Source organism: Amphiprion ocellaris, chromosome 22, assembly GCF_022539595.1.
Source record: "Amphiprion ocellaris isolate individual 3 ecotype Okinawa chromosome 22, ASM2253959v1, whole genome shotgun sequence".
Classification (NCBI taxonomy): Eukaryota; Metazoa; Chordata; class Actinopteri; family Pomacentridae; genus Amphiprion; species Amphiprion ocellaris.
The window spans coordinates 4133728-4146429 of NC_072787.1; the positions used below are offsets into that span (position 1 = coordinate 4133728).

At 39.2% G+C, this 12702-nt stretch overlaps 1 protein-coding gene across 1 annotated transcript in view; it reads left to right on the forward strand.

Annotated features, from left to right (window-relative positions):
- The window catches only part of LOC111587080 (receptor activity-modifying protein 3-like), a 45891-nt gene extending 41392 nt beyond the window's left edge, over nt 1-4499 (forward strand). Inside the window, exon 4 of the mRNA XM_023296898.3 lies at nt 1551-4499. Within this exon, the coding sequence (XP_023152666.1) occupies nt 1551-1806 (256 nt within the window). The 3' untranslated portion in view covers nt 1807-4499. The remainder of the gene's footprint in view (nt 1-1550) is intronic.
- Nucleotides 4500-12702: the final 8203 nt, after the last annotated feature.

A 12702-nucleotide genomic window follows, 5' to 3' on the forward strand; every position in this document is an offset into this window, starting at 1 on the left:
ACCAACGTTGTCTGATATTGTTCCCATCTCGTATGAAGGAACTAGATGCTTTCAGAACCCACGGTTTGTTCGTTGGCCACGTCTGGCCCACGTATTCTTTGAAATACGAGATTATCAATAATTTGATGACCAGTTAAGGCCCCACTTTTAGTTTCTAGTACTTTTAATTATATACCATAGTTAGTTTAGCTGTTTTTTATATAGTCACATTTTCATTGATGTATTGTTGCTGCGGCTGGCCTTCTTCTGTTTCAATGTGACAAAATCCCTCCAACATATTAGTAATAAACACTTTATACGTTGTTCGCTTTTAATTGTTGACTGATATGTTTTTGTCAAGGCCCACACTGATACAAATTATTGGTAATAAGAACACTGTTCAGCAATCTATAATACATAAGTCTCTGTGTCAAAATGTAGAATAACACAAAGTCTACCACCACTCTTTGTTATGTTTACTTTGTTAATTTGTGTTTTTCACATGCTTATTCCAAAGAGAACATTTCAACATTTATTCTTCAGTGTTGATTGGCTATTACTTGTAATTTGCTACCAATCAGACACATTGCTTGAGACCGCCGAATTACTACAGATAGAGAAAAGCGACTCATTTTGAAACTAATATAGTTAGCCAGAATTAGTTTTAAAATATAATGATACGGATAATTGGACAAAAATGGTGAATTTCAGATCCAACAGTCAACTATACCCCTAGTTTCCTAAACCCACACAAAAACAGACGTGCATAAATAGCAAGGACAAGGGTTCCAGGAGTACAAGCATGATAGTGATATTAATAAAGAAAAAAAAGTGTTTCAGTTTGTTTGTTTGCAGTTTTGCTAAGGACTTCTCAACTCGCAGTTGCCAGTGTTGCATTTTAAAGTTTTTGTGAACCAAATGCTCAATTCACTGAGCAGTAATATAGTGTATTTTACCAGCTGTGCCCTCACTGTAAATGATACTATCACACACTGTTGTAGTGTAGAGTGATGGAAACGTGATGTTTTATCTTCAGATTCAGAGCCAGTGTGGGAAGGCTGTTGCTCTATTTACCGTTCAGCTGGGGAGAACACCAACAGCTCCTTGATGTCATGAGAAAAAAAGCTGGACCTGGAGGATAGAGAATTCATGATGGAGAGGGAGGGATTAGACCAACTGAATGTAATCATCAAAGCAGAACGCTTAGCCTGGGAAGCTTTAGGAAGTCTCTGAACAACCCTGAAATAAAGAAGGGTAGTGGGCCAAAAAATGGAGTATAGAGCAGCTGTACATCTCCTGTCACAATGATGGATTACTGACTGAATCTCAGATGCTATGTTAATACTAACTAAACCAGAGAGGGGTAGTTAATGGTTGTGTGCCCTTTACTGAACCAGCTATGTGGTCTTAATAAGAAACTCTCTACCACCACTAAGATATACGTGTGTCAGTGGTTACCATGGATGCTAAAACAGAAATCTACTTATTTGTCCTCTCAGAAAATATCTGCAAAACAGTTTCATGGTGAATTTCTTTAAACCACCTCCTCTTTTTTTTTCGTTTCTCCCCAGAGAGTACCACTTCTTCACCTTCTGCACGGAGGAAAAGTCCCAAATCCTGGACTGCTACTGGCCCAACCCACTAGTGGAGAGCTACATCATCCGCATACACAAGCACTTTTTCTCCAACTGCACCATGGAGCCGGTGATATGGGTCGATCCGCCGGACGATACGTTAACCATCCTCATCCTCATCCCCGTTTTTCTCACCTTGGCCATGATTGCATTGGTGGTCTGGTGCAGCAAGAGGAGTGATATCCTGGCTTAGGTCACGAAGATGCAAGAAAAAGAAGAGAAGGACTAAGTCTGAGGCTCCAATCTCTGAAATACTAAACACAACGAAGGAGGGAACAGACTACTGTTACCGTTGGATCAAATTATCCCATAGGTTGTGCCACAGATCCTCCAAACTTCTTGTAAAAATGAAGAAAGTAAAGCCTGGTTGTACAAAGTAGCATATTTCTTAAAATTTTAATATACTGTGTGTAATTTTTTAAATTTTGGATGTTGACCTGTTACCACTCAGTGTGTTGAACGGTTCCACAGGTCTTTTTAGGACAGAATTTGACTTTATAATGTACAGTAGAATTCTGGGGAAGCATGTTTGCTTGCTTTCTTGAAGACAGATGACAAGATGGTACCGCTCTCATGTCTTTACAGTAAATATGAAGCTACAGTCAGCAACTGGTTAACTTAGCTTAGCGTGAAGACAGAAAACAGCCTGGCTTTGACCGTCTACTGCATCAGCACTTCTAAAACCCATAATTAATTTTGACAGAATCTTCTTCTCACAAAGTATTATGATACATAAAAACAACAAAACCCCACCTTGTTGCTTGTCTTTGCTTGGATCAAACCAGCAGCATCAACTGTTTTAATTGGTGAGTTTAATGTGCTTCATACAGTAGGTGGTTTTGGTTACCTTTGGAGACGTCCATGCTGGCTGTCTCCCTGTGTTTTCAATCTTTATGCCAAACATACCAGCTGCTGTCTGTAGCTTCTTATGTAGGATAGTCAACTCGTCTAATTCTTGAGAAAATGAATAAGCATATTTCCCGTAATGTTGAAATGTTCCTTTGAGAATTTTGGTTGTTTAATGTGTCATCACTTATTGGGTAATTTGACCAATGGGACGATTGACCAAATCTTGGATGCATTCCTTAAAGCTCATGGATCCAGACTTTTGACCTCGAGAGATTCTTGTCAGAGCACTGTATCACTGCTGAAGGCCAAAGTATCCACCAAGCATCAAAGTCAGCGACTGACCTCTAAACCACTGGGAAATAAGACTCCCTGAAGGCACGGTTGGTAAATATTTTAACATGGAACTGCATGCTTGCTTGAAAGGATGGCAAAGAAGCCAAATTCAGACTTAATATTGTTTCAAGGAATATAAAGTTTCGTCTTACTGTTGAGTCACTGAATGGACTTTAACCACTGGAAAGGATACACTGCCCAAAGACAAGGCAACACTATGATTCATGTATTTTGGGACTTGAATTTCTTGTGTGACTACCTGAGCCCCAATGGACTGTTTTATTACAGCGTAACTTATCTATTATTGTTGAATAAAATACTGTTAATACTCACAAAGAGGGGTTCTCAATGGAATCTAAAAAATAATGAACTGATATTGAGGCCTCGTACTGTACAGTTACGTTTTCTGTCTGTGCTGTCTACTGTAACTGCATTGTCTCTTCAGTGTTACTCAGACCAGTGAGGAATACACACTGACGCTTTGAAATTAATTTCTTTTGGAGAAAGCTTTGATTTAATGTACGCACTTCATCGGTTCTTTGAACAGTGTCCACCAACCACAAGCCAAACTAAACCAAGCACTGCTTTTTTTTGTTTTTCCTTTCCTCCAAAGCAACATCAATCTTTGTTTCTCAGCTCTCACATACATGCTATGTGTCACTAAAACTGCTGTCCATGGAAACTGAAACTCCTCAAAAGAAGTACCTTGATTAAATCTCAACTGTCTCTTAAAATGTTTGATTGCTCTTTCATTATTTTAAAAAAGTGATCACACCTTTTGACCCAGCATTTGTGATGTGATGTGTCTTATATCTACAGATTTATGCCTATAATGTTGTCCAAACTGCCAGGTATCTGCTGTCAGTTGCCTTCTCTTCCTTCAGGGCCATTTAAAAAATAAGCCTACCTGTTTTTAGTCACTTAATATATAATGTGTGAAGTGTATTTATTGATTTAATTAAGCAAATATGCCTAATATAATTTAAACAACAGCAAAATCCTGCAAAAATACATAAATGGGATTGCTTCAGCTTCTCATATCTGTTTTAATAATCTCTCTATATAGTAGTTTTCTTTTTTAGTGGCACAGTCAGCCATTACAGTGCAGATGTACAGCAAAGTGCAGCTGTAGACCTTTAACGATGTTTAGGCTACTTAAACTCATTCTGGTATTGTTTCCAGTAACTGCTATGTACCAGTTGCTCCTCCTTTCGAAATATGACTAAACTTTGCTTTTAGTTTTCTGCTGAGGACTCATTAGATTTGGTGTGTTTAAAGTCCTTTTCGGTCAGAATATGCAGCAAGATTTTTACATTGACTTTCTTCATGGCTTTATTCAGACATACTTGCAACAGTCCTCATTATGTGCACCATCAAGTGATGTATAATACATAGCAATGCACTAATAAACAAAAGACAAAACCAAAATTAATGGTAATGATTTTCAAAACACTAAAACTACGTTGTGTGATGATATAACTATTGCTTTACTAACATTGGTAGCAGCTGTGATGGAGCTCAGGACTCTGCAAGACAACCTGAGGATGACCACTATGTAAAAAAAAAAGAAAAAAAAAAAGAGCTCAACTGTCTCTGGTGAAGTAAGGTACACAGTGGGACTTGCCATTAGATCTTGATCAATCCTGTCTCCATGTCAGGGACAATTTATATTTCTAAGTAATTAATAAAGTTACTGCTGTTGTTTCTTGTGTGTAAATGCACAACTTTCACATTCTGAGGAATTCATATGCATCCTACTGCTGTCTGATGTTGCAGATTTTCAATAAACTCAGAAGAAAGACTCCTACAAACAACTGGAAGCAAAAAACTAAACAAGAAAAGCACTAGAGCACAGTACTAAGCCAAGGCTGTTCATTCCCCCATATGGCATTGTCAGAAACGCAGCATATTTTTGTAGAAATGCAGCATTTGTTTATTAGTTATTGATGATCAGAAATCACGGCAACATAGAATGTGGCCATTTAATATAAATGTACCCACAAACAAAATGACCTTGCGCTGAGCACAGGTGTGTGTTATACACGTGTGTGTTATATACGAATACCGAATCGCGTGACCTAAATATGTAGCGGGCAGCAGGAATTGAATCAAATCTGTGGATCCAGACTATAAGTTGCATCACTGCCAAAATCTAATGAGATGGTCCTTGTGTCATTTCTGACCTTCCCTGAAAATTTCATCCAAATCCGTACGCCGATCATCACAACTCCACCGCATTCCTTGGCAGAGTAACAATAGTAAAATCCTTCCCCAGATCAGCTATCATTAATACGAGTTCATGCAGTTCACACTTGTCCCATGTTGCCATTGATACATAAATGTTACCAGGTCTGAAATAGTAAGATTGCCTTGCATTGCATTTCTATGAAAAAGTTAGCCGGCTGCTCGTTCAAACATGAAGTCAAGACACTCAGTTTCTGTCAGATTACCGGAAAGAAGTGCATGTCTGGAAGAGGCTTTAGCAGCATTGTTCTTTGGTGCAGCAGAGGCATAATAGGTCCATCAAGAAAATTGAAAAGAATCTCAAGTCAGTGAAAACAAAACCGTCACATGTTCCACATTTACCAAATATCACGATTCATCACAAGGTCCGCAGGTGTTTCCTCCTGTGGAATAAATCCGCCTCATGTTTGTTCACTCTGAAGACATCCAGAAGCTGTTCCACCCTCCTGAGTGGTCCCTCATTAGAAATAAAACCTGCCTGGTTATACACACACGTGGACAAAATTGTTGGTACCCCTCAGTTAATGAAAGAAAAACCCACAATGGTGACAGAAATAATTTGAATCTGACAAAAGTAATAATAAATAAAAATTCTATGAAAATTAACCAATGAAAAGCAGACATTGCTTTTGAACCGTAGTTTAACAGAATTATTTTTAAAAAATAAACTCGTGAAACAGGCCTGGACAAAAATGATGGTTCCCTTAACTTAATATTTTGTTGCACAACCTTTTGAGGCAATCACTGCAATCAAACCATTTGTGTAACTGTCAGTGAGACTTCTGCACCTCTCAGCAGGTATTCTGGTCCACTCCTCATCAGCAGACTGCTCCAGTTGTCTCAGGTTTGAAGGTTCCTTCTCCACACACCATGTTTCAGCTCCTTCCACAGATGTTCAATAGGATTTAGATCAGGGCTCATAGAGGCCACTTCACAATAGTCCAGTGTTTTCCTCTTAGCCATTCTTGGATGTTTTTAGCTGTGTGTTTTGGCTCATTATCCTGTTGAAAGACCCATGACCTGCGACTGAGACCAAGCTTTCTGACACTGGGCAGCACATTTCACTTTCACTAGACTAGCTTGTTGAGTGAAGTGAATCCATGAAAATCTTTAGTGTAGAATTAACCATTGGTAAATTTTCACATATAAATCCATGTTGTTGACTGATTAAAAGAGGAAGCTATTTTTTGTTTGCCCACTCATCTTCAGATGGGTGACAAATTCAAGGAAAAATCTTAACCTTTTTCTCCTTTAGTGAGCTGATTCAGTTACTCTTTTATGCTCTGGAGGCATTTTGCTGCCGTGGTTTGGCTCCACTTGTCCCCTTAAAGAGAAGAATCTCTGTAAATCAATACCAAGTTTTTCTGAGTCATCCCTTTTATCATAAGATGATACTTTTTTATCCTGATAGGAGTGAGGGCAAGAGAGCTGTCTGAACAGTTTGATGGAGAATAAAATTATGTGAATTAGGGATCGACCGATATGGGTTTATACTGATTATTGGTGATCAAGGAAGACCTGATATTTGAAACCAATATACATTAAATGTAACATTGTCACTGCATGTGATATCAATTAACCTGTCATTCATAACCAGGCTTCTTTGTTAATAAGGGTGACTATAACTGAAAATGTTAAATAGAAATAACAGTGTTTAAATTAGAATGTTTTCCTCTGTTCATGACGGATCAACTGAGATTGATCAGTTTGTCTCCTGCTGTTCTTCTCTGTGTTCTTACTCTTTCTCTGTTCTATCATTTTTATTGCCCACTAAGGTCCATACCTTAAAGCATTGTTAACTATTATTTTCCAGACTCTGTTTGAAGGTAATCTGTGGCTGCCTTCTAACTTAGATGCTATCCATTAGCATAGCCTTAGCCACAGTGAGAGCAGCTAATTTCCTGGTTTGTGGCAACGACTTGTGTTGCTCATTCAGTTTTCACAGTATCTGCTTGAGAGGCATTTCTGACATCACAGACTGATTACACACAGAGAGAAGAGGCTGCATCAGACCAGATGTAGCACATTTAAGCCATCATTAATTGGCCAATTAAAAATACTGATATTTAGATAAATGCCAAATATCAGCCAGCTCAATAACTGATCTGTCCCTAATGTGAATCATATATAATGGCCTTTGCTGTTGCCGGATATCATCCCAACTGACCACCTATGGGAGATTTCAGACCCCCATGTGAGACAGCACCATCATAAAACACCAAATGACAGAACATCTTTTTGAAGAATGATGTTCATTCCTGCAGTAGAGTTCCAGAGATTTGTGGAATCAATGCCAAGGAGTGCTGAAGCTCTTCTGGCAGGAGATGGTGGAACAACACCTTATTAAGACAATTTCTGTTGGTTCTCAGTTCTTTTGACATGCACTTGTACTTTAATTCCCTCCTATTAAAAAGAGAGCCATGCTTTTTTGACAAGAGTGAGACATTTGTGAGTGTCAGGGGTTAAACTGAGTCGTCGCTCTGTCTGAGCTCAGCTCCATCTCTTTCTAGATTACAGAATTACAAACTTGTATGCAGCTCTTGAAGTCTGCTTTAAGACACTGTTACCATTTTTTCTTTGACTTTACGGAACAACAGCTGCATCATTACATAGATGCAGGATCCATACTGTCTCCAGATCGACAGAAGGGTTAGCAATGCAAAAAAAAGGAGAATAAATATATTCATAGAGATTATTTGGCTTAGTGATGTCAACGCTTACAAGTTTACAATATTACCAAACTGTACCAGCTATCACAAAATGTGCAATTTCACATAGAATCAACTAAAATCAAGCAAGCAAAGTCTCTATTAACAGTCCAGACAAGGAGCTAACTCTGAGCAATAAGTGAAAACACCTGTGTGACGGTTTCATATGTGTGTGTTGAGCCTTTTGATGCTACAACTGCAAGTTCAGAGCAAACAAGCACTATATTATTTCTCTGGACACTTTGTTTGCAGCACGTAAGAACACTGAGAGAGTTTGCACAGGCGAGAGTGTGTGTGTGTGTGTGTGTGTGTGTGTGTGTGTGTGTGTGTGTGTGTGTGTGTGTGTGTGTGTGTGTGTGTGTGTGTACAAGCACTCAAGCTCAGACATTATTCTTTTATTAAGACAACAATATTATCTCAGTCTATACAAACAGCCGTGCAGCTGAATCCATGACAGATTTGCTATGTGTCTGTGTAAACCTTTGAAACAATACAAAGAAAACCCAGCATGCAGTTTCAAATCTTATCATTGCATCGTGTAAATAAACTGAGGGTCAAACAATGCAGTCATCGCTGTCGGTGGGTGACGGTCAATGATGTTGACATTGCTGTCGACACTCAGTCTAATCTTCCAGTGGCTGGACCGCGAGGCACAAAGCTGGAAACAACAAACTCAGTGACCACAAAAAACAATTACAGTATCACTACGGACTCCAGCCAAACAAACAAATGGCAAGATATCAGGCAATATTTATTCCATCTGAAGCTGTCCAGGAAGAGTTTTTGTTTCTTCATAGAGGCAAAATAACAGAGTTTAGAGACACAAACAGAGGAGACAATAGTTCACTCTACGGTGAAGGAGACACAACGCAGGGCAGTTGCCCTCAAGGATGGCTTTTCACAAGGCCTCCTCGGCCAGCGTCTTTGAGGCAGGAAGGATATTAAAGCTTTTTCCCAGAGCTGACAGAAGAATACAGGGAAGTGGGTTGACCCAGTGGTTTTGACCAAAGGCGCTGCAGGAAGTGTGAGAGTGCCATGCTTCCACGCAGACCTGCACTGTTGTGATGGGTGAACTGCTGGCAATGCACAAAGCAACTGTGGCTTTTCAAGGTTAATGTCCATATCTAGCATTGTATTATGGTTATTTTATTCTAGCATTGTAATATTGAAGTTACTCTTAACTAAAAATAACCAAGGTTTATTTAACATTTTCATGGTTAAGGTCACTCCAGAAATGGACAACACTGAAACAGATATTGAAAGTTTTTGAAATTTTTTCAGCTTAGTACATCAGCCGTTATCATCACATCACTATCACCGGTCCTATATAAATAATAATAGTGACCTGAACCCCAGTGCACATAGACTGTGTGTCAAAATGTCAGGTTTTTGCATCTTAAACATGCATATCTATCTGATACACATTTGTGTCATTTTTCAATATTGTGCATATTAACAATGTAAGTGGATCCAATAAAAGAATCATCCAACATTAGTGAAAAACAAAACGGTATGACCTTGCTCATATTTAGGTTCTGCAGAACTGAGTTCATAATCTGCTACGATGGACATAAATGCCTTTTTCGCATTTTGACATGTTACAGTAGGAAAAGTGCATATATAAATATTAAAATGAATCACTGCTGAGTTACATTTAGCTGCTTCAGTTTAAGTTTTTAAAGCCCATTCTACTTTCTGTTGCCTATTAAGTAGTGCAATATTAATGTTAAGACTTTGCAGAATTGAGAAGTCGTTATCTGAAACTGATTACCCTTCATCTAAAAAAAAAACATACTCAGTCTATTGCAGTCTATTGTTGGCTAACTTCAACCAATCAGATCAACGGACCACTGGATATAGCGAGAGATCCTAAAGACGAATCACACCTACAAGCTGCACTCAGGAACTTTGCAAGCTAACAAGCACTTTGCTATGAAGTTAGCATCTTAGCACTTTTGCTGCTGTTTTAAGGAAAATTTGTCCATTATTAAAGTCACTATTACAAAGTCGCTGCCATTGTTGTTTTCAGTCAGTGACGAAATCTGTAAATCAGTTCCTATTCTTTATTTAGATTTCTACAAAACAGGATGCATTTTTTTGTTTACACCTTCTTTGCCTTCCCTATAAATTGGTCATTTCAGTTTGATGGATGAAAAATGTGCAAGAGAATGATTCACCTTTAGGGAAACAGTCCTTTTGTGTCTATTGTGTCTATTGGCTGATGAAGTCAAATAATCTCATTGTTACAAGTATTGGCAATGTGTCCTGTTCAGATCTAGTGACATCTCTGACATCTGTCACGTCAAAATAAAAATATGAAAGGTTCTCTCTAGAACTAGTGTTTGGATTGTCCATCCTTGACGACTGTATAAATACGCCACTGCAAAATGTTGGATTTCATAAAAAGGACTCCGTCTAAGCTAACAAAATCATGATTCATAGTAACAGGTGATTAAACACTGGTGAAAACTGGGAATATTGAACTTCATGTCTGCTTGAACATCTTCCTAAAAGCTGCATGTGGTTCTTTAAGGAGCTATTCACAGATTACTTGTCTTATGAGTAATTCTGGTTCTGATCTTCCATTATTTGCTGGGAGACAGATGTAGTTTCCTAGTAACATGCTGCTGAAAATAGAGTAAAGTTGAGTGTATACTGTCCCTCGATGTACATGCTGATTAAAGGAGAAACCACAGTCTGCTTGTCATGCACAATACAAAGAGTATAGAGTGCCACCCACACTGATGAAATATGTGACAAAGTGCATGAATCATGATGTATGTGTTACCTAAAGATTCACAGAAACTTCACTGAAAAGATTAAAGACAAGCAGATGAAAAAGTGTAAGACTGTAGCCTCCAAGCATAAATGTCCCATCATACTTTCAGCAATGTTTTTATTGATTTACTTTTTAAATTAAGTCATTCTGCTGAACCGTCTCTTTTGTTTACAGTGTTTTAATGGCAACCAACTAATGGGTCCATCCATCTGTTTTCATCCACTTATCCAGAGATATGTTGCAGTGACAGCAGGATAAGCAGGGCATTCCAGACATACCTCTACCCAACAATGTTTTCAGTTGTTTTGGGGGGGATACTGAGTCATTGCCAGGCCAGATGAGATATGGAATCCCTTCAGCATGTTGTGGGTCAAACCTGGGTCTTCTACCAGCTGAATATAACCAAAAAACCTAAACCAAGATGCCCAGAAAACGTCTTCAACATGTTGTTGTTGGTAAGAGGAAAGCTTTGCACTGCAGTTCAACTCACTCTTTGCCACAATGGTTCAATACACCCCCTGAATTTCTGCTGACACTGCACACATGTGCCTATCCACCTCTTGCTCCATTTCACTCCATTTCTACTCCATTTTCATCATCCAAGACACTTGGGGCAGCAACTTGTCTCCATCCTAGAGGGGGGATTTCACCGGTTTCTGGTGAAGAACTATGGCCTCAGACTTGGAGGCACACTTCAAGCTGAAGATCACATCCTGATGAAGCCAACCATGAACCATCTGCTAAAGGTAGAGACACGTCCAAAAATCCATGATAGATCATAACCGAGTCTTGGCACTTTTCAAACAGAGTCCTCTGTTCTGTCTGAGTAGCAAACAATATGTGGACAAAACATGCATTTTCTTTTCTGTTTCATAGTTTTCCTGCTGTTTTCTGCTCTCTTGTCTTGTCCTTATCCCGGAACTCACATGTGTTTTCAGAAATGGCTCTATTTTTGATCTGACGTCCACAGTATGACTGATCCACTGCACGGGTCAAAGGCTATGTTTTGGTTTAATAATTAATGTGTGTTTTTGTAAAGAGGCCCAAGAGTGGGGAGGTTTTTCATCCGACCACACAAAACACACTTTACATTCACAAACAGTAGTGTTCTGCATCATGGACCGACATTCATTAAGCAGGGCTCACAATGACGACATCCCCAATGTCCTTACAAGAGCAGTGGGCCCTAAAAAGTCAGTTCTCACAAGTCGCTCAACCAGACCACACATATGTATACACACACACACACACACACACTTTCCCACAGTAAAAAGCTCTGAAGCACATGACCCAAACAGGACATCCTCCCAGTCTTTCACCCTCTGGAGTTCCCACTCTTACCCTCCACCCCCATAAACCCTGCTCTCCCAGTTTTTAACTTTTCTCTGTTACACTGAATGTCAAACGAGCTCACTTGGGCTTTTTTTTTTTTTTTTTTTACCACCACATCAGCAGTAGTTGTAGTAATTATCCTGCTGCCATTACGACGTCTTCCCCTCCTTTCTGCCCTTCTGAGCAATGACAGCCTGATAAAACGTCACATTTTGACAAGAGGGAAGAAGGTAACTGAGTGATGTAATACACCTCCTTGGAAAACAAAGTGAAAATGATCCCGTTCTCTTCTGTCGGAAGGCAGCAGAGTTTGAAATGAGTTCTGAGGGAAATGTCAGCATCTGATAAAGAAACAGTTAAGTCACCTCTGTTGAACGGCTCTGTCAACCTTTCATTTAACCCACTGTGAGTGTGTTTTTGCCAGTCCAAGAAGCATAAAGTTCTTATGGTGGAGTCGCAGGAAGCAGGAGGTCAGTTCACACAGAAAGGCACAAGTTGTTGGGTTTAGAATATTAAAACACTTTAGGGCTGAAGTTAATGATCTTAGTTAAATATTGAGGAAGAAAACACATTTATTTTTGCATTTTTCCTATCCTTAACCAACACCATTATCTTTCATAATCTTACCTGAGCACTTTAGCTGCCAAAACAAGGTCCTGAAAGCATAAAGAGATGGTTTTACGAGTTAACTCCAGTGTGTACATTTAATATCAATCTAGAACCAGCTGGTTACTTCAGCTTAGCTTAAGCCCTGTGTATTTTGACCTGGCAGCAGCAGGGTTCACTGGAATTGCCATGGCTCCTGACATTAAATGGCTCTCTCCCATCCCTCCAGCCTGTACAG